The following is a 22,364-nucleotide window of genomic DNA, read 5'->3' on the forward strand; positions in this document are numbered from 1 at the left end:
AACTCTGAGCATTCAGAAGGCTTTTCCGCTGTGTGGGTTCTCTGATGCATTTGAAGACTGCCATTCCGACTGAATCTCTTTCCACATTCTGAGCATTCAAAAGGCTTCTCCCCTGTGTGGGTTCTCTGATGAATTTGAAGATTCCCACTCCACACGAATCTCTTTCCACACTCTGAACATTCAAAAGGTTTCTCCCCTGTGTGGATTCTCTGATGTTCTTCAAGATGGCAATTTCGTATGAATCTCTTTCCACACTCTGAGCATTCAAAAGGTTTCTCCCCTGTGTGGGTTCTCTGATGTGTTTGAAGACTGCCACTGCGACTGAATCTCTTTCCACACTCTGAGCATTCAAAAGGCTTCTCCCCTGTGTGGCTTCTCTGATGATATTGAAGATAACCACTCTCACTGAATCTCTTTCCACACACTGAGCATTCAAACGGTTTCTCCCGTGTGGGTCCTCTGATGCCTTTGAAGATGGCCACTCTGACTGAATCTCTTTCCACACTCTGAGCATTCAAAAGGCTTCTCCCGCGTGTGAGTTCTCTGATGTGTTTGAAGACTGCCATTGTGACTGAATCTCTTTCCACACTCTAAGCATTCAAAAGGCTTCTCCCCTGTGTGGGTTCTCTGATGCTTTTGAAGACTGCCACTCTGACTGAATCTCTTTCCACACACTGAGCATTCAAAAGGCTTCTCCCCTGTGTGGCTTCTCTGATGCTTTTGAAGATAACTACTCTGACTAAATCTCTTTCCACACACTGAGCATTCAAAAGGCTTCTCCCCTGTGTGGGTTCTCTGATGCTTTTGAAGACTGCCACTCTGACTGAATCTCTTTCCACACACTGAGCATTCAAAAGGCTTCTCCCCTGTGTGGCTTCTCTGATGCTTTTGAAGATAACTACTCTGACTAAATCTCTTTCCACACACTGAGCATTCAAAAGGCTTCTCCCCTGTGTGGCTTCTCTGATGCTTTTGAAGATAACTACTCTGAATAAATCTCTTTCCACACTCTGAGCATTCAAAAGGCTTCTCCCTTGTGTGAGTTCTCTGATGCTGTTGAAGAGTGCTACTCCAGGTGAATCTCTTTCCACAGTCTGAGCATTCAAAAGGTTTCTCCCCTGTGTGGGTTCTCTGATGCTGTTGAAGAGTGCCTCTCTGACTGAATCTCTTTCCACACTCTGAGCATTCAAAAGGCTTCTCCCCTGTGTGGGTTCTCTGGTGACGTTGAAGAGTGCCACTCTGACTAAATCTCTTTCCACACTCTGAGCATTCAAAATGCTTCTCCCGTGTGTGAGTTATCTGATGCTGTTGAAGAGTGTCACTCTTACTGAATCTCTTCCCACACTCTGAGCATTTAAAAGGCTTCTCCCCTGTGTGGCTTCTCTGATGATATTGAAGATAACCATTCTCACTGAATCTCTTTCCACATACTGAGCATTCAAAAGGTTTCTCCCCTGTGTGGGTTCTCTGATGCCTTTGAAGAGTGCCTCTCTGACTAAATCTCTTTCCACACTCTGAGCATTCAAAAGGCTTCTCCCCTGTGTGGGTTCTCTGATGACATTGAAGAGTGCCACTCTGACTAAATCTCTTTCCACACTCTGAGCATTCAAAATGCTTCTCCCGTGTGTGAGTTCTCTGATGCTGTTGAAGAGTGCCACTCTGACTGAATCTGTTCCCACACTCTGAGCATTTAAAAGGCTTCTCCCCTGTGTGGCTTCTCTGATGATATTGAAGATAACCATTCTCACTGAATCTCTTTCCACATACTGAGCATTCAAAAGGTTTCTCCCCTGTGTGGGTTTTCTGATGCCTTTGAAGAGTGCCTCTCTGACTAAATCTCTTTCCACACTCTGAGCATTCAAAAGGCTTCTCCCCTGTGTGGGTTCTCTGATGACATTGAAGAGTGCCACTCTGACTAAATCTCTTTCCACACTCTGAGCATTCAAAATGCTTCTCCCGTGTGTGAATTCTCTGATGCTGTTGAAGAGTGCCACTCTGACTGAATCTCTTCCCACACTCTGAGCATTTAAAAGGCTTCTCTCTTCTGTCGATTCTCTGATGTTGTTGAAGATGACCACTGAGACTGAATACATGTGTGGTGTATGAATATTCAGAAGGTTTCTCCTCTCTCTTTATTCTTTGGTGCAGAAGGGGCTGTGATCTATTTCTGAAATACTTTCTGCACTGAATGGATTGACTTGCTTTCATTTTCCTGTGCTTTGGAAAATGTATGTTACACTGTCTTCCATCACACTTTTCAACCATACAGTCGCCTTTCTTTCTCTTCTTTCTGCTTTGATTCCTGACATTTTCTTTCAAGTCTTCATTTTTAACTTTATCCGGCATTTTCTGATGAAGTTTCTCACCCTCCTCATTCCTCTGATCATCCTCTGCTAGAATAAAGAGAGAGAAACTGTTAGCACTTGGGAAGGCTGGTAAGATCCAAAGGCATCTATGGGACTGCAGGAGGAAAGGACTGATGGCCCTTTGGCTTCATCCAGCTGGACTGATCTTAGCTACCCCTCCACCTTTCCCCAAGAATATCTAGTATTTAAGGATACCTCCCCCACCCACAAAGAACTTCAGCTTAACTCTGGCCCAGAAGGAGCTTCTGAGCCTCCAGATTAAGGCCTCCTTCCCTCCTTACCTACTGGCCTGTATGATTGTACCAAACCAAATTTTGCACAGAAGGGAATCAGGAATCTTGCATGGTTATTTCTGGCCTGTTGCTTTGACATAATAGTAAAGGTCACTCACTCTGAACCTGCTCATTTTGGGAAGGAAATATGCTCTTGGGATCCTCTAAAACAGCGTTTCGCATTTGCAGGGTTGTAATCCGGTACTGGGCCACAGAAGATTCAATACCAGGTCACAAGAAAACCCAAAGCTAGCCCCCCCTCAGCAAAGCTAGCCTCGCCCCCACCTTCCTTCCCCCATCTCTGTGTTGTGCAGAGAAAAGCTAGCCTTGAAGACTGACACAGGCTGCAAAGCCTGAGCTCTGTTCTGCTTCCTTCCATCCCCCATCTGTGTTGTGCAAAGAGGAGCTGGGCTGCCTCTCCTTCCTTCTCCCCCCCTCCCTGTGTTTGGGAGAAAAGCTGGAGTCCACTGGCACTTGAAGTGTTCTTCAAGGTATGAGCTTTCATGTGCCTTGCAGTATCTTCTTTTGGGGAGATTTCCTCACGAGACCTGGGCGGCACAGAAGGGGGGGATGTTTTTTTCAGCTGGGAGGGGCGGGGAGTGGGCATGCCAGTAGCTATCTTTTTTACCAAATGACCCCTGGGCAGAATTGTTGCTGGCTGGGGTCATCTGATGGTAAGGCTTTTTCTTTGTCCCGCCTTCCCTCCTTCCTTCCTTCCTTCCTTCCTTCCTTCCTTCCTTCCTCCCTCCCTCCCTGCAAGTGATGCTCTGGTGTGGGGGAGAGCAACAGTGGGAAGGCTTCTAGTGCCCTTGTGCCACTGGTGGACATTCTGGTGCTTTTGGGGCATTGAGAGAATTTTGAACTGGATGGTCCATTGGCCTGACCCAATATGGCTTTTCTTAGGTTCTTTCTTTCCTTTCCTTTCCTTTCCTTTCCTTCCATTTCATTCTTTCCCTTTCTCTTTCTTTCTTTCCTTCCATTTTTACTGGATGAAACTTTTCTGTTCATCATACTGTTGTTGCAGACACTGGAGCTCTGCCAATGGAACGTTGGCACCCCCAGTTGTAGCCAGCTGGCCCTTCTATGAGATTTCTGTGTGAGTGAGTGAGAATGAGAGGTGTGGGGCAGAAAGAGATTGTTGGAGATTACTGCTGTATATCTCAACAGCACTGGAAGTAATGGCACCATTTTACTGGTCCTGCTTTTAACAGCTGTCTGACACCAAAATTAAACTCCTCCTATAGATATTATAAAGGATGAAAGTAGTTCACTGGCTAAATATCTGCGCAACAGGTTGCTTTTAAAGGCATGGGAAACACAGCCAGTAAAAAGCTGCAAGCCCCTCATAAATATCCTTTTTGGGATAACTGCAGAAAAGCTTGGATGAACTTCATATAATTTGAAATTAATTCATTAATTGCAGTACAATTCTCTGCTACCTTTCACAGCAATGTCCCAGTGTTTCAGCCAAGGAAATGTATGAAAAATACCTGTCAAAAGATTTTCTTGAAACCAAGCAAGCTTGGTTATAGCTTGAGGCAGGGTTCCAGTAGTAGCAGCTGAAGGAAGGGCCTACTAAATGTGTCAGCATATTTTGAGGTAGAGCAGCTGCCAGGGCCCAGTGTGGGTGCTACACAGTGCTGGCATTCCTGATGGCAAAAGAAACAGCGCTCCAAACTGCATACACTGGCCAGTGCTGTTGAGGAAGGGGTGTGTAGGTGGTGCAGGCAATTGAACATGGGCATTAGGAGTGCTTGCAAGCTGGAGAAGAACACACAAACAGATAGGTGCATGCAGGTGTGGAGGTGGAAAGAGAGGACTCTGGGAATGTATGAAAAAGTTGCAGACCGCCCACTTTCCACCCCCATTTTGGCTCAGCATGAGTTTCAGAGAGATTTTTCTAAAAACGAAGTTACTTCAGAAGAAGAGGCAGGTTTGGGGGAGTGCCCTGGAAGTGACATCACCAGAAGAGATTCAGTTCAGTGGTTTTTGGTTCAGTGTGCCCTGGAAGTGACATCACTTGGCCCTTGACCTGGAAATGACACCACAGGAAATGACATAATTCCTGTTTTCCAGCTCCAAAGTCTACTGGCTCCATCCCTGAATTTTAGTGGGCCATTAGGGAGAAGTGTAAAAATAACTGGGCCACGGGGAAAAGAAGTTTGGGAAACCCTGCTCTAAAAGAACTCTGAAACCTTTCTTCAAACGCAAGGCTGTTCTCTTTCTCCACCATAGACTCTCTTATACTTCTGGCGTCTTTTGCAGACAGAGAGAGGGAGACAGAGAAAAAGTAATCAGTCTTATGAGGAAAGAAAGAAATGAAAGACTAAAGATTCTTCTGGAAAGTCAGCACCGCAGTCCAGATCAAAGCCCAGAATCTAAACCAGTATATGTGGAATGGATCTGTGAAGCAAATAATCTTAGTTCCCCCCAAGGCTTACAGTGATTTTTAAGAGGTCTGGTGCAACTCGTGGGCAGAGCCGGATTAAACCCTGCGGAGGCCCGTAGGCATTCAAAATCTTGGGGCCCCCCTCACAAATTATCTCTAAATGTTTTTAATTTTACCAACAATTTTAATAAACCAGCTTCATTACACAAAACAAACATTAGCAATTATTAATGTTATTAAACAACTTAACATAGTTTTTTTCCAGGCTATGTCGCCTTGAGCTCAACAGGGGTCCACGGATCGTCTCTCCAGCAGCCCCTCTGAATCAGGCGGTTTCAGGAGACCCCCAGGAGACCCTGAAGGGGTTTTCTTTCGGCATGGGACTTTTGCAAGAAGGCAAGGGCTCAGCGGTGGCTGTTCCTGCCTTTCTTGTATGCCCCGAAGATCCACCGCCATGATAGCTAACGCAGCAGAAAGAGATGAACGCCCGACTGCTTGCTTTCTTTTCTCTCAATAAGCTCCTGATGTATCGCTTTCCTACCTCAAGCATGGCAATTCCACTTGGCAAGTAAATGTGCTTTCAATACCACTGGCTAATGGGTCGTTTTACATAACAACAAACGGGTCAGTTCAAAGGAAGGGAAAGAAGTGGATTCCACCCCCACTTTCCCGGTGAATGAGACTTCGAAAAGTTAAAAGAACAACTTTGAGCGTTGGCAACAATCTGAATTAGAATGAATACAGATACCTAAATCGACCCGGATTATAATTGGATATGTGTTAAAGAGACTATTATCTGGCTGCAATATGGTCTGAACAAAAATGAGATATATTCTAGAGAGATCTGTCTTTGTCATCTGATTGCAACTGAAATGGCAACATCCAAAATCACAGCAGGAGAAGATTTGGAGAGGCAGACTGAGCTACTTTTCAACTTGGATTAATAGAGTTTGTTGACAGAGGAAAAATGGCATTGTAAAAGCAAAATGTTTTCTAAAAAAGACATATTACGTAGCATAATTTCTCTGAAGCAGGATCTTGGTTCACTAACAGAGTTGATTAAAAAACAAATGGGAGCTTTTAACTGAAAGCTAGCGAAATCTCAAATCTACATGAGCAGAGTGTTAAAGAGATCCTGGTGACGTCTGTGGAATTAGAAAGGGAGAGTGATCCGCTGGGAAACGAACAAAAGAAAACCAAAATGGAACCTTATGCCGCAGTTAAAAAGAAAGACTGGAAATCAAGACTGATTGAAGTTTTTTCGAGAGGAACAAATGGCACGGAATCCTTCCTACTTTTACCGATAGGGATGACTGCATTAAGGAGAGAGAAGGTGCACCTCAGCCAAAAAATCAAGATGTGGAAATTTTTCAGGAAGAAGGGTTTTTGAATTGTCTCTCTGTGGGTAGTCAGATATGGAACTCTCAGTAAGAACTGATATGCAATCTTAAAAGGCTAAGTGAGATTTTTGGGTTATATTAAGCTGTTTCTTCTAGAGTAATATGGAGATAAGAGCTAAAGGACTGAAAAGTTTTGAAAAGAACTTTATGTAAATAAATAGTTAACTTGGATTAACTTTTAAGAAGGTAGACAACATAATCATTTTGTAATCTGGCAGATTTGCTCTTAACAGATAAAGATATTTGTTTTTTTAGGCTAATTTTAATGAAGATATTGTTAAACTAATAAGCTAGTCTATATTTTTAATATGGTTGAGTTAAGCAGCAAAAAATCAAGATGTGGAAATCTTTCAGGAAGAAGGGTCTTTGAACGGTTGCTCCCTCTGTGGGTAATTAGATATGGAATTTTTAATAAGAACTGATATGTGATTTTAAAAGATCAAGTGAGATTTTAAGGATTGATAAGTTTGGCAAAAATGTTATATAAATAAATAGTTAATTTGGATCAATTGTTAAGAAGGCAGACAGCACAGTTATTTAGTAATCTGGTAGATCTGTTCTTAGTATGTTTGGAGAAACTGTCTATACTGAGACAGACAAACTATTACGTCATATCTTTAGCTTATTTTTATTTTTTCCCCTTATGTTCTGACATTTTAAATCGTTTTTTTTCCTCTTTCTTTCTGTTTGAATTAAGTTAGTTAGAAGGATAAAGATATTTGTTACTCTGTGTTACTAACAAGTTACTCTGTGCTTTCGATATGGTTAAGCTTAGCCAGCCAGCCAGTTCTGTGTTGAGACGGCTCTGACTCTTCTATACTTACATGTGCTGAAGAAGAATTGTTTAGACTTGTATTTTAAGTAATAGTTTAGTAAAAAATTTATAATGAAAGATAAAGGTGGTAAAATATATGGGGAGAACCTCATACTTGCAGGTAGAAAGAACTGGGTATTTCACTTGGGAGGTAGAATTGTCACTGACATATTTGCATTTTTCTTTTGTTTCTGTTTTTCCCACTTTGTATCCACCCCTTCCCCTCTTTAATGTATCTATGCTTGTGCCTTTTCTCGTAGTTAAAATCAATAAGAATTATAAAACTGAGTAAACAACTTAACAATTATCATTATTAAATATCATTTTAACATCTAACTTAAATGTTATTAAACTAAATACCAAGACTATACAATAACAAACAAATTAAATAAAATATTATTAAACTAAATAACAAGAAATGAGAGTGAAAGGGAAGGGTTGCATCAGTGCTTAGTTCTTGTGGCTCTTTCTTACATGCCCAAGGAAATGTGACTGCCACTTTGGAGTCAGGAAGAAACTTCCTCCAGGCAACTTTAGCCAAGGTCTGTAGAGGGGGGTTTTTGCCATCCTCTGGACATGCAATAAGGGTAGTCATAAGAACATAAGAACATAAGAGAAGCCATGTTGGATCAGGCCAATGGCCCATCCAGTCTAACACTCTGTGTCACACAGTGGCCAAAATATATATACACTGTGGCTAATAGCCACTGATGGACCTCTGCTCCATATTTTTATCCAATCCTCTCTTGAAACTGGCTATGCTTGCAGCTGCCACCACCTCCTGTGGCAGTGAATTCCACATGTTAATCACCCTTTGGGTGAAGAAGTACTTCCTTTTATCCGTTTTAACCTGTCTGCTCAGCAATTTCATCGAATGCCCACGAGTTCTTGTATTGTGAGAAAGGGAGAAAAGTACTTCTTTCTCTACTTTCTCCATTCCATGCATTATCTTGTAAACCTCTATCATGTCACCCCGCAGTCGACGTTTCTCCAAGCTAAAGAGTCCCAAGCGTTTCAACCTTTCTTCATAGGGAAAGTGCTCCAGCCCTTTAATCATTCTAGTTGCCCTTCTCTGCACCTTCTCTAATGCTATAATATCCTTTTTGAGGTGCGGCGACCAGAACTGCACACAGTACTCCAAATGAGACCGCACCATCGATTTATACAGGGGCATTATGATACTGGCTGATTTGTTTTCAATTCCCTTCCTAATAATTCCCAGCATGGCGTTGGCCTTTTTTATTGCAAACGCACACTGTCTTGACACTTTCAGTGAGTTATCTATCATGACCCCAAGATCTCTCTCTTGGTCAGTCTCTGCCAGTTCACACCCCATCAACTTGTATTTGTAGCTGGGATTCTTAGCCCCAATGTGCATTACTTTGCACTTGGCCACATTGAACCGCATCTGCCACGTTGACGCCCACTCACCCAGCCTCAACAGATCCCTTTGGAGTTCCTCACAATCCTCTCTGGTTCTCACCACCCTGAACAATTTAGTGTCATCCGCAAACTTGGCCACTTCACTGCTCACTCCCAACTCTAAATCATTTATGAACAAGTTAAAGAGCATGGGACCCAGTACCGAGCCCTGCGGCACCCCACTGCTTACCGTCCTCCACTGCGAAGACTGCCCATTTATACTCACTCTCTGCTTCCTATTACTCAGCCAGTTTTTGATCCACAAGAGGACCTGTCCTTTTACTCCATGACTCTCAAGCTTTCTAAGGAGCCTTTGATGAGGAACTTTATCAAAAGCTTTCTGGAAGTCAAGGTAAACAACATCTATCGGGTCTCCTTTGTCCACATGTTTGTTCACCCCCTCAAAGAAATGCAACAGGTTAGTGAGGCAAGATCTTCCCTAGTCCTGAAGTCCCTGCACTTTTCAGGGGGTTGGACTAGATGATCCAAGAGGTCAGTCCAATTCTATGATTCTGTGAACATGTGAAGTTTCCTTACACTGAATCAGATCCCTGGTCCCATGGAGTCAGTATTATTTATTTGGTCCAGGGTCTCAGGCAGAGTCTTTCATTTCAACTCCGACCTAATCCTTTTCATGGGGGATGCTGGGGATTGAACCTGGGACCTTCTGCATTCAAAGGAGATGCTCTGCCAGGGAACTCCAGCCCAAGTGGTGGGAAAAGCCACAAAATGATGCATTCAATATTTGGATTCATTCCTCCTCCCAGTGGCAGCAAGCGGCACCTTTGGCACCTAGTAAAGATCCTTACCCAGAGAGGCCACGTTCCCATAGTTCTCCAGCATGACTTCCCTGTACAGAGCTCTTTGTCCCGGATCCAGCAGGGCCCACTCTGCCTCCGTGAAAGAGACGGACACATCCTCAAAGGAAAAGGGACCCTGGAAGAAAAAGAAGGTTCCCTCCTCTTCAGAGATCTCACACTTCCAGACGACTGGAAGGGAGTCGTCTGGGAAGGCACAGAAAGTAAGGCTTGGGATGGGTAAATACAACAGCATTCAAAGGATCTCTCTCACGGACCCCTTGTAGAAACTGAAGGAGCAAAATCTCCCCTGAAAAAGGAGGAGGGACCCAGGCTGTGCCCCCCTGCTCATCTCTCCTACCTGGATTGGAGGTGCACCGACTGTTTCCACACCTTGGAAAAGACAACGGCTCAACAGCATCTCTTCACTGCCAGTTCCTGAGACAAGGAGGGAGGGAGGGAGGGTGTTTGCTTGTTTGTTTGCTGGTTCACACACACACTATTCTCAAGGTTGTGAAACCTTCTGCTATGTACACTCAACTCATTTTTAAAATACTTTTTACTACATTCTGAGAGAGGCAGAAGAGAAGCACCAGGGACCGAAGAGCCTTAGGAATTATAAATACTGCCAATGGATTTCAGACTTCTGTCAGAGTTGTGTTTGCTCTACAAGGAGGGAAATGAGCAGTGGAAATGCAATAGCATGAGACAGCACCATCCTGTTGGACCAGACATGACTAGAACAATTCTGGGGACTGGAGGGGCATAGGAATGAGCTTTCAGAGAGTCTCTGGGGTGTGCAGAATGGGATATGTTTTAGTTATTGTTACTGTAACCTTTTGATGTTGTAAGCCACCCTGAGCCTGCCTTGCAGGATAGGGCGGGGTATAAATCGCAAATTAAATTTAAATTAACCTAGGTTTTCATCCTGACACAACTTCAACATGACATCACACCTGTCCCAAGTTCCATCCCAAGATCCTCCCCAAAGCACCTGCAAGCGCTGGGCCATAGTCTGCCGTCCCTACTCCAAACCTTGCTGCCCACAGCAGCCCCCCAGATGACCCTCCGAGCACAAACACTGAAGCCACATTTTCCCATTCTTATTGGCCCCCAGGGACTGGTTTTCAGAGCTCTGCTCCCCCAGAAGGTGGAGGGTCCCTTTCGAGGTTTGCCTGCCTTCCCCTCCCCAGGGAATCAGAGATCTTTTAGGGAAGGAAGGTGAGAGATGAATTTTTAAAGTTATGAGATAAATGGTCCTCCAGGAGTTTGTCTAATCTTTTAGAAACATCACAGTGTGTGGATATTGAGTGCCACCAATTAACTCTGTGTTGCCTATAGAAATCTGCATTCCCCCCCCCCCTGACCTGACCCCTCTACCCATCACATTCACAGGCTCCCCAGGCACAAGGAGTCCTTACCACAGGAGAGGGCATCTTGGGCACGCTCCACCGCCTGCACCCTCTGCCCCTGCTCCAAGGAAGCTCCTTCTGCCTCAGGGATTGCAGCTTCCATCTTCAAAGGTGATCCCTGCATCTGAAACAGCAGTGAGGGGGAGGGGTAAGAAATGGAATGGAAAAGAGACCAAGGAATGGATTCTGCCCCACTCCCACACTCTGCAGCCTCCTATCAGCAGATTTGGTGAGTTATCTGCAAGGGTCAGAAATTCTCTAGCAGAAGAGGCTCTGGGCAACTATCTGGCAAGGAAACTTTAAGATAAGGTCAAATATTGTTGCTTTATTAGACACATCTGGGGGGGGCGGAGCGTCGCTGAGCAATGGTGGACGTGTTTTAGATCGGCTCCTCTCCCGTCCCAACGGAAATCCCGGCCCGATTGCCAAGTCGCAGACAAAAAAGTCAGTCCCAGATGGGAAAATTGCTAAAGACAAAATTGAAGGCTAAAGAAACGCCAAAATCCAAACCGAAGGCTGTTCCAGAGGCTTCCCCGTCGGTAAGAACCTTTTTCTCTCCAAACTCCTCTCCGGGGCGGGAAGACGCTTCAGCCTTAACAAATACAATGGCCACGGGACAAACCCCTCCTGGGAATGACCAGCAGGGTAGCGAAGAGGCCCCCTTAACGAGAAAAGACATCCTACAACTAAAAGAGGACATTCATGCTTTTTTTAAGGAGTCGGTAGAAAGCATGCTGGCCCCTGTAAATAAAAAAATGGAAGAAATGGCGAGCGAACTGGAAGTAACCGCCAAAATCGCAGAGCGCACGGCAGAAGCCTCATTGGCGATGCAATCAGAAATAAAACAGATAAAAGCTAAAGAGGCATTACTTACCACCAGAATTATAACATTGGAAAACCGTTGGAGAGCCCTCAATTTGAAATTTAGAGGGATTAAAGAGGGGGCGGAAGAAAATATAGGCATTGAACCCTTTATCACAAAATGGCTGACGGAGGTATTGGCTCTAGAAGGTCTCACAGCTCCCATAATTACAAAAGCCACGCGTCTGGGACCGTTGGCCGCGGCGCGGAAAGGGAAGCCAAGAGATATCCTAGTTCAGTTTATGTATTCTACAACAAGAGCCAGAATACTCCAAGAAGCCAGAAGAAAAAGTGCCTTAATTCACGACGGACAGAAAGTGCTGGTGCTGCTGGATCTACCAGCGGAAGCCTTAGAAAAGAGGAGAAGTCTAAAATTCTTTGCAACTAAACTGTACAATGAAAGCATTCGATTCAGGTGGAGCCCTATCTCTGACATTTTAGTCTACAAAGGAGGTGCTCTTCTTAAAGCATCAGACATAGAAACGGGAAAGCTGCTTTTGAAGAACTTGAACATTAAACTATCACAAAGGGAAGAGAAAGAACTATACCCCTTTCCCCCAGGTCAAGAAGATGAAGAAGAACAAACTCCTACTGCCACATGAATTAATAATAAACTGACCAAATTTTGAAGTGTAAAGGGAAATGGAGTGTAGCTTTGAAACACCCACTAATAGTAACCTCCATTGGAATTAAGGTGTATTATGTAGATTTTAAGTATGGTTAATAAGTCTTATCCTTAGAAGTAGAAACACACAAAACCACTAGAGGGCAGTGATAGTTAGATAAATCATATAGAATCCATATGAGTAAACTAATTGGTATATTGTAAAGTGTAAGTTAAGTCAATTATTATCTTTTATAAATTTTATTTGGTTGACTATAGGTAATTAGTAGTAATATTAAGGGGGGGGGGAAATTAAATTAAATTAATTTAAGTCTGAATGAGGATATGAATGTGTGTAGATATGGATAAGTAGTTTAAGTATGAATGAGGATATGAATGTGTGTAGGTATAGATAAAGTTATAGAGGAAATAGAGCCAATGGGAAAAATTTTATAAGTCATTAAATGCCTTTATGTTATGCTAAACTGAAATGTGGAATATAAATCAGTCTGCTTAAATTTTTACAGGAGGGAGGGAGGGAACTTTTGATTTGTATTGTTGCTTACAGAAGAGTGTTGTGAGATATGAACAACGCCCCTGGGTAATGGGAGTAGAATTATTTAGTCTTTTCGGATAAGAAAGCATTGTAATAGCTTTCTTTGCTCTAGTTGGTATCCTTTAGGGGAGGAGTTTCTGAAAAGCTTCCCTAATTAGGAAATTTAGTTTAAAAAATTTTAAGTTTGGTTGTATTTTGAGAAGTGGTGTGGTGTTGTAACACTACTGAGTTTTGTTTTTATTAATATTTTTTGTTTTTATTTTTAGTATTTTGTTTGAGAGATGACACGTTCATACAAGCTCCTCAGTTGGAATTGCAGAGGCCTCAATAATATTGTAAAACGTAAAAGACTTCTTAATACTATGCAAAGAGATAGAGCAAACATTGTATGTCTACAGGAGACGCATTTAAAGAACACAAATGGAAAACTATTGTCCTCAAATTGGTTCAACCAAAGTTATTTGGCGGCAGGAACATCAAAATCTAGAGGAGTAGCAATTTTGTTATCAAAATCAGTACCCTTTCACTGCCAAAAAGTAAAAGCTGACCCTAGAGGTCACTATATTTTTATTAGAGGAGAAATGGACGGCCAGCCATTAACAATAGCATCTCTGTATGCCCCAAATGTAAACCAAGAAGAGTTTTTGAAGAATACTCTACAACTATTGACTGAATTTCAGATAGGGGAAACTATAATTGGCGCTGACTTGAACTGCATATTGGACCCAAAATTAGACAGGACTTATAAACCAGGGGAAAAAGTATTGAAACCAACAGGCTTACCGAATATATTAGATACATTCAGTTTGGTGGACATATGGCGTTCATTAAACCCTGGAGCAAGGCAATACACATATTACTCCAATGTTCACCAAATCCACACAAGAATTGACTATCTCTTAGTAAGTAAAAAGATGGTTAATCAATTTCAAGAAGCAGATATAGGTCCACGTACAATCTCGGATCACTCCTGGGTTATGGGGACACTTACCACCCAAAATGAAGACAAACAAGGTTACCATTGGAAACTGAATAAATTACTGCTACAAGACGAATTGATTTGTAAAAAAATCTCAGCAGCAATAAAGGAATACTTTAAATTTAACACTACCAAAGACGTAACACAAGGAACGCTGTGGGACGCATTCAAAGCAGTTATCAGAGGGCAATTAATTGCAATAGCATCCACCCATAAAAAGGAAAGACAATCACTAATACTAGAACTTACAAATAGCATTAAACAGATGGAACTGCAGTACGCAAAAAAAGGAGGGAAAAAATTACTAAGGACATTAGAACAGGAACGTAAAAAGTTGGAACTAATGGAAACATCTCAAATACAAAAAAACCTATTGATACTAAATCAAAAATATTTTATCAAAACACCAAAATCAATAAAATTACTTAAACAGAGGACCACACAAAGGAAGGCATCCCATCTTATCCACAACATGCGAAATCATCAAGGGTCTTTAGTTACTAAATCAAGTGAAATAATTCAAGTATTTCATAAATTCTATCAAGAACTTTACGAATCAGACAGCCCAGAACCCAGTAAAATTGAAGAATACCTCACTTCTATAAATTATAACATTAAAATATCTCCGGAACACAAGGCATATTTAGAACAAGATATAACTCCCCTCAAACTATCTGACACCTTAAAGCATATCAAAAACAATAAAGCCCCAGGTAGGGATGGTATCCCTATAGAATTCTATAAGACATTTGAACATGAGCTGGTGGACCCATTGGTGCAAACCTGCAATTCGGTTATGCATAGTGGAGTTATGCCTGCCACCTGGTCAGAAGCCAGACTTACGGTAATTCCTAAACCTGGAAAAGATAAACAAAACCCGGCTTCATTTAGACCCATTTCTGTTTTAAACAATGATTTTAAAATCTTCTCTGCTTTGATGGCCAACAGAATGAATAAAATTATTATAGACTACATACATAGTGATCAATCAGGCTTTATCCCCACAAGAACGATAACGGATAATATCCGTAAAACATTGGACTTAATATTTTTGGGGAAACAAAGAAAGGAAGATTCGATACTCTTGGCCATTGATGCAGAGAAGGCATTTGATAGGGTGGAGGTCCCTTATTTACTTACTTTATTACAGTATATGGGATTTGGTCAAAAATTTTTAACCTCCATCAAAGCACTTTACGCTAAGCCGAAAGCACAAATCTATGTTAATAATTATAGATCTGAGGACTTTGAGCTGCACAGGGGTACGAGACAGGGATGCCCCCTGTCCCCTATCCTATTTGCACTCTCTATAGAACCGCTGGCCTTTGCAGTACGTAATGAGATATCGATAACCGGCATCTCGGTAGGAAAAGAGGAATATAAAATGAGTTTATTTGCTGACGATGCTGTATTTTATGTCACTAACCCCCTCAAATCTATTTCCTCACTATTAAATCTCATCCAAAAATATAGTGCTGTATCAGGCTTTAAGACACATCTGGAGGGAATCCTCTTACCTGTTCTGCCTGCCTCTTCTCCTCTGCCTGACTCAGGAGGAAACCTTCGGCCAGGGCCACCGCCTGGGAACTGGTCTCCGGCCCACATCCTCTCACCCAGCACTGCATTTCCTGGGGCAGGAGGGTCAGGAACTGCTCCAGGATCACCAGGTCCAGGATCTGCTTCTTGGTGTGCCTCTCTGGCTTCAGCCACTGGTTGCAAAGTCCATGGAGCTGGCTGCAGACCTCTCGGGGCCCATCTGCCTCATGGTAGCGGAACTGCTGGAAGTGTTGGTAAAGCACATCTGAGGTCATGGTGTCCTTAGCCAGGACCTCTGGCACAGCTGATTCCCAGAATTCAGCACCACTTCCAGGTTGGATGGGACGGAGGCTCTTTCTTGTCTTGTCAGTTCCAGGTCCTGCTCTTCCATCTCCTTCCATTTCTCTTGGGCCACCTCTGTCTTTTAAAAGTTGCCTTTATTCACTCGGCTCTGAAGGGAGGCTTCTCCCTGAGGGGACAGAGAGAGACAGACAGGAGTGTGTCAGAAGGAAGATACATATATACACACACAGAAAAATTCAGACTCATGTATGCATATATACTGTAAATACAACCTCCACTCCCCAAAAGAAGCGAGGAATATACCACAAGTCATCAAGGTAATTATTGTCAAGCATTGTATATTTATCTCTCTTATTGTGTATTCATTTTGTTATTAAGCTGTCTTTGTTCTAATCATGTTACTAACTCTCAGCTAGAATATGGCACATCAAAGTAGCAACCCCCACCTTTCTTTGTAGTGCTCTCACTAACAGCATATGCAGGAATGTGCTTTGAAGATAAGACCTTCTGGGACGGTTTCTCAGCCTTGGCCAGGATGCAACCAGCTACAAGCTAGATAGTAGATTGAGCGTGTGAATTTCACACGTGAATGTAGAATTGTTTAGAGGACCTTTTGATGTGCCCCTTAAAGCTGGTATTCTTGTATTGCAAGGTATCGGTTCCAATCTCGTGCTCATATGAGACACATGGATTTTCAATAAACCAAACTTTGTTTCAAAATCAAAGACTGTTCCTTTTGAAATCGCATGCTTGACAATTATCAGTTTTCTCCCGGCCCCGTATTCCAGCCCCCCCCTGAAAGAAGGACCATTTTCCAGAGTCCAGACTACTTGGAATGAAGTCTACGCCAAGACCTTGGACACCTTTGCATGGCTACTAGTGATCTCAGTGGTGCCCTGCTGGAGAGGGAAGTTGGGGGGGAGAGTCAGCCAAAATACCTGCCATGTGACCAGCCAATCAGCATGAATGATTCAACAGATGTGATCGCATTTGGGATTCCTTTCTGGACCTCCTGACCCCCCCCCCCCAAAGGCAGGCTTCATATGTTTGTTGGCATCTCCCTTAACAAGATCTGAACCCTCCCCTCCTGGGACTGGGCCCTGGTGCTTCTCCCTGTTGTGCTGCCTGGGGGTCTGTGCCTCTCTCGCCTGGCAAAAGATGTCCTTCCGCCCACCCTAACCCAGTGCAGGAGGAAGAATCTGGCCTCATGTTACGGCTACCTCTGCCAACTGAGCTGTGGAGGGATGGGACAGGGGTGATGTGTTTGGAGCAGATGTGTTCCCTCCCTGTGTGCCCACTCTGCAAAACACAGATGCAGGTGGGGACTCAAACCCACATCTGTGGATCTCCCTGTTGTGTATTCACGTCATGATCCTTACAGTGATGGATTTTTGTGTGGCATTTGTTCCTCCTGGCCTTTTGTATATTGGGGGTGTGGCCACATTGGTATGCTCCACCCCTCTCTGCCTATCAGGGGAGCAGCCTAATGCTCTGATTAGTGGGTGTTGATGGTGTTTCTAGGAGCATTAGTGCTGTTGCTAAGCTCTCTGTCGCTTGGCAACAGAGGTATCTAAAATGCTCCTCTCTTCTGCTAGGGACAGCCCCAGCTCTACACTGGGCCCTCACCAGGAGCTTAGGAGGGGGCTGCAGCCAATTCCAGTGCAGGCTGGACTTCTTTTCCCCCAGCCCACACCCCTTTCTTAGTTCACCCCACTCCCCCAAAGTCCTGCTTCCCTTGCTGATTTGCAGAATGAAAATGACCAGCAAGAGAATGTCAGTTTCATATATTGAACTTTTCCTACATTGGAAACCACTGATTATCCCTGCTCCCCAACAAACTCTGCTTACATAGCTGATCAAAACTGGTGCCTCACAGAGTTAGGTGGCTGAAACCAAAATAACCAACTATACTGAATGAATAAGCACTTGATTCAAGACATCCAGGATCAGCCCAAGCACTTTTTGCCTGCTCTTCTGGGAGGATGAGAAGACGCTTGCCCTTTAAGAGACATTTAGGGCACCTTATATTGTGAACTGTGCAGCAGATATACCCATGCAAGAGATCCCGACTGATCCATTGGTTATTGAACAAAAGAAATAATATTTGGATCTGTTGTATTCACTGTGTATTCACAGCAGTTGATTATGGTGGCTTTAGCTGTTTCCGTGGATCTCTGGGTTGGTGACCTCCACGTGGGGCCTGAAGTTCTCCCAGAATTAGAACCCACCTCCAAGGGACAGAGATCAGTTCCCCGGGAGAAAACGGCTGCATGGGAGGGAGGTGGGCAACCTAGGACAGCCATGGCTTGGCATGATCCCCACTTCCCTCCCTCCCAAGATCTAAAAGCTTATTCTCCCCCTCCCCCTTCATCTCCTCCATGACTTACTTCCAAGTAAACGTTTCTGCTGCGAAGCTTTTCCCTCCTGCTGCTGCATGCAGCTCCTCCCCAGTCCTCCTTCAGGCTGCAAAAGGAAACCCCTCCCCCAGGAAGAGCCCCCTTACTCTCTTGCCTCCCCCCCCTCCTTGCACCGCCTCTCTAGCAAGCAGCTCGGCGGTCTTAACCCTTTCAGTGCTGCAGAGGAAGGAGAAAAGAGTCCTGGAGGAGCTTCAGCTGGCTCCCTCCCCCAATTAGTCGTCCCCCTCCTAGAATAAGGACCCTAAAACTCAATGGGAGGATGAAAGGGGAGGGAGGGGCTAGTGATGATGAGATCAGGCTCTTTTTTAAACAGGCCATTTAGTGTTTCTAACACACCCCCCCCCGGGAGAAAACCTCTTTGGATCTTGTGGCTGTTTCTTGCATGTCCAGGAAACGCTGAATTCCGCTTTGGAGTCTGGCAGGTGACGATGCACAGCTGGTGGGGGGTAGTCAGGGGGCTGAAGGTTAAGGACCCCCCCCCCATTATCCCTGCCAAGGGACCCATGCTGGAGGAAGGGGGGGTTCTCCTCCAGCAGGGTCTCTGCTAGGCTGGCCAACCTCCCGGCGGGGCCTGGGGATTTCTCCAGGTTTTAATTTCTCCCCTCCAGTTCCTTTGCATAAAATCACTGTTTTAAGGGGGTGTCTCTAGGGACTCTCTAGCGGCCCCATGGCGCAGAGTGGTAAAGCAGCAGTACTGCGGTCTGAACTCTGCTCATGACCTGAGTTCGATTTCGGCGGAAGCTGGGTTCAGGTAACTGGTCGAAGGTTGACTCAGCCTTCCAGCCTTCCGAGGCCGGTCAAATGAGTCCCCAGCTTGCTGGGGAGAAAGTGTAAAAGACTGGGAAAGGCAAAGGCAAACCACCCCGTAAAAAGTCTGCCGTGAAAACGTTGTGAAAGCAAGATCACCCCAAAGTCGGAAACGACAGGTGCTTGCACAGGGGACTACCTTTACCTTTTACTCTAGGGCATTATACCTCCTGGAGGACCCTCCCCTCCTCTGATATTCCCCCACTCAGAGTCAGCCATTTCCGCTTCGCCCATCTTCCAGGAGCTCCACCCACGGCCCTTCCTCCTCTCCACTATCCACCCACCCACCCTGCAAGGTAGACCAGTCCAAGAGGGAAGCCTTGGCCTGAGGAGAGTCAGGTTCAAACTCAGCCCTTCCACCAGGCAGTTGGCAAACCTGAAGTATTTTCTCCCCCAACCCTTCCACCATCTTCTCAGGGCCCTTCTGAAGAACTCCTCCCTTTGCTGTGGTTGCCAGCTTCAGGTTGGGGAATGCCTGGAGACAGAGAGGGGGAGGGGGCTTGGGGACGGGATCAGTGGGGCTTTGATGCCACAGAGTCCCCCCTCTGCAGTCGCCCTTTTCCACGAAGGGGGGAGGGGAGGCTAAGATCAGCACTGTTGCTCCAGAAGATCTCCAGGCCCTCCCTGGAGGTTGGCAGTCCTGTCCCAACGGAGGCACTGATCCGATTGCAGCCCCCCCCCCCCCCGCCCCGGCCACCTCTCTGTCTTTTCCAGACCTTCTCCCTCCTAGATCTCCAGCCCAGGCCCTGCCAGGGGCGCAACCGGAGTGGTCCAAAAGCAAACTGGCACCAGCAAAAGGGGAGTGAACCAGACTCCCCTCCCCCACAAGCCAGGCAGGGCTTCCCTTGATTTTGCGCCAATTGCCCCATGTTTAATTAAGAGCTGCCGGGTATGTTGCTTTTAAAAGAAACTCTCTTTGAGAAACGGCTGGAATGGATTTTATAGTCACCGTTTGCATATTAAACAGAGTGATCCGTTTGCCATCTTCTGTCCAGAGCTTTCGGCAGCCCCTGTCAGAATTTTAAAGCTACCAGCTGTAAAGATGTTTGGTTCAATGCACCAAAGCTGACCCCTCTTTGGGGTCTGGGCCTCCTGCATGCAGCCTCTTTTGGACCACACCTGCTGTGCAGACAAGGGATGGGTCCCAGCGGAGGCTAGGCCCAGGGACCAGGTGGCTTGACAGAAAGGGCAGAAGCAGGTAGACAGCCCAGGATGCAGTCACTCTAGAGCATCTTTAGCATGCCTATTAGAAGTATGTGAAGTTTAAACCCACGCAAGTCACTGTTGAATGAGCGGGATAATAGGACACAGCTGCAATCATATTCTAATTCTGCACAGGGCAAGGAGGAGACCTACTACTACAGCTCTCAGCCATCCTACAGCACTGCAGAAATATCTGGAACAATGTTTTTAAAAATTGTGGGGGGAGGGGGGCACAAGCAGGTAGCCTCGCCCAGCGCCCCAGATAGCCTGGCCCTGGCTGCACATGGAGGGGGAGAGGGGAATCAAACCCCATACTCCCACAGTGCTCTCTTCTTGGGCTCCCTAGATACAGCTCTTCTTCCTCATCATGCCAGGGATTTGAGGGCTGGAGCTTTCTCCTCACAGGTACTTCCATGCCTTCTAGCACCTGCTATAAGTGCCCAAATCTTGCCCCACAGTATCCTCCATTTCAGCAGTTCCTGTCTTCTTCCCTGCCTTTTCCATACTGACTCTCCAAAATAATAACCTTGCCCCCTGAGCCAGAGAGTGCGTTGTTCATAGATTCAGTAGTGGACAGAGGCCTCGATCCCCTTAAACTGCCACCCTGTCAAGGAGCCCAAGCTGGGGCTCTCTGCATCTTCAAGGCCAGAGGTTCACAACAAAGCAGACCTCAGCAAAATAGAGAAGGTTTATTAAATCCTTAAAGAACAATCTTGATATGAGGCAAAACAATCTCTGTAGTCTAGCAGCACAAAAGAGGAAAGCTAACTTTTCTATCTAATACATTGAGACATGGTGTTAGATGGCAGAATCTTAAAAGTCTCAAAGCCTCAGAGTGGAGACCTAAGTGTTTCCTAGGTAGCTCTTCATTGCAATGTGACCTTAGCATAGTCCGGGCCTCAGTCCAGCAAAATCATGAAGCTAGCATGGCTTCTCTCTGGTCTCTAGATCTAGGCTATCAGCCCATAGGACAGAATAGAGTCCACTCCATCATAGGAGCCAACTGTAGCCTAATTTGAAAACAGAGTGAAGAGTATTTGCAGTTGGAAAAGGGGCTTGATACATTTTATAGTATCCGTCTGTTTATCTGCTGCTGTTGAACTGGCCCCTCCCTGCTGCGAATAAAGATTCCTTTTGTGTCAATTGATGAGAAGTAGGTGCTGCTGTTTGCCTCATAAACATCTCTCTGTTTTTGGTTTGGTTCACAGATGATTGATGTGGACGGTCAAACCTTCTCCCTCATGGAGTATGTAGCTTTTCACCAGCTCCTGCAACCCCCCACTCCTTGGCACTGTTTGTTTGAGGGGGGGGGGTGGAACGGACTGTCCTGAGCTTCTTGCAAGGGGCCCTGAGGAGAGGCTGTGGAGATCAGGAAGCCCCCAGGAGAACCTGTCAGCAGGGAACTGTCTCCCTCGAGAGATCCGTGGCCGTCTGGTTGGACTCTCACCTGACGGGGCTGGCAGTGGGCGAGAGGGAGCAGAATCAGCCAACGGCATGGCAGAGACAGTGCAAGCCAATCTTGCATAGCCCACGTCCAACCAATGGAAATCCATAGAGTTGCTACTATGACAGTGCTAAACGGTGCGCAGGATGGAGAGAGTTGACAAAGAGAACTTTCTCCTTCTCTCAAATTATGAGATCTTGAAAGCATCCAAGGAAGCTGACAGCAATAGATTCAGGAGGGGCAGGATTAAATAGTTCTCCACACAGGGAGTGATTAAATGCAAAATTCGCTGCTAGAGGATGTAGCGATGGCCACAGGCACAGACAGCTTTCAAAGGGGATGACATGGATTCCTGAGGGAAACGTCTCATAATGATCACTACACAGCATGATTAAAGGGAACTTCCATGTTCAGACACAGTCAACCTTTGACTCCTAGGAGGCCATATTAAGGGAAGACCCCAGGAGTCACTCAACACTGAGATGATTGCTGTGGATGGTCAACCCTTCTCCCTCATGGAGTATCCGAATGTAAAGGGACTGTCCCTTTTGATGACCCCCTTCTCCAAACCGTGCGACTCCGGGGCGAGTGAACCATGTCCTCAGAGCTCACTTCCATGAGGTTGTGTGGCTTGGAGAAGGAAGGGATTTAGAGGGAGAGACCTTCAAGGGCCTTCTCCACCCCCTTTCACTGAGAAAAATGGAGGAAGAGGGCACCTTCTCCTTTAGGTTCCATAGAATGGATCCCCCTGGTCCAATCTTTCATAAATTTGGAGTGGGAGG

At 45.2% G+C, this 22,364-nt stretch overlaps 1 protein-coding gene across 1 annotated transcript; it reads right to left on the reverse strand.

The window, feature by feature from the left end:
- Positions 1-249: 249 nt before the first annotated feature.
- On the reverse strand, positions 250-18,196 carry LOC132571631 (zinc finger protein 84-like). Its single transcript, XM_060238429.1, has 6 exons — positions 18,099-18,196; positions 15,390-15,877; positions 10,882-10,996; positions 9,822-9,898; positions 9,473-9,599; positions 250-2,393 (listed from the first exon to the last, which is right to left on the reverse strand). Exons 2-6 carry the CDS (start codon positions 15,807-15,809, stop codon positions 433-435), a joined length of 2,700 nt encoding a protein of 899 aa, XP_060094412.1. The 5' UTR covers positions 15,810-15,877; positions 18,099-18,196; the 3' UTR covers positions 250-432.
- Positions 18,197-22,364: the final 4,168 nt, after the last annotated feature.

This window comes from Heteronotia binoei, chromosome 5 (genome assembly GCF_032191835.1).
Source record: "Heteronotia binoei isolate CCM8104 ecotype False Entrance Well chromosome 5, APGP_CSIRO_Hbin_v1, whole genome shotgun sequence".
Taxonomy (NCBI): domain Eukaryota; kingdom Metazoa; phylum Chordata; class Lepidosauria; order Squamata; family Gekkonidae; genus Heteronotia; species Heteronotia binoei.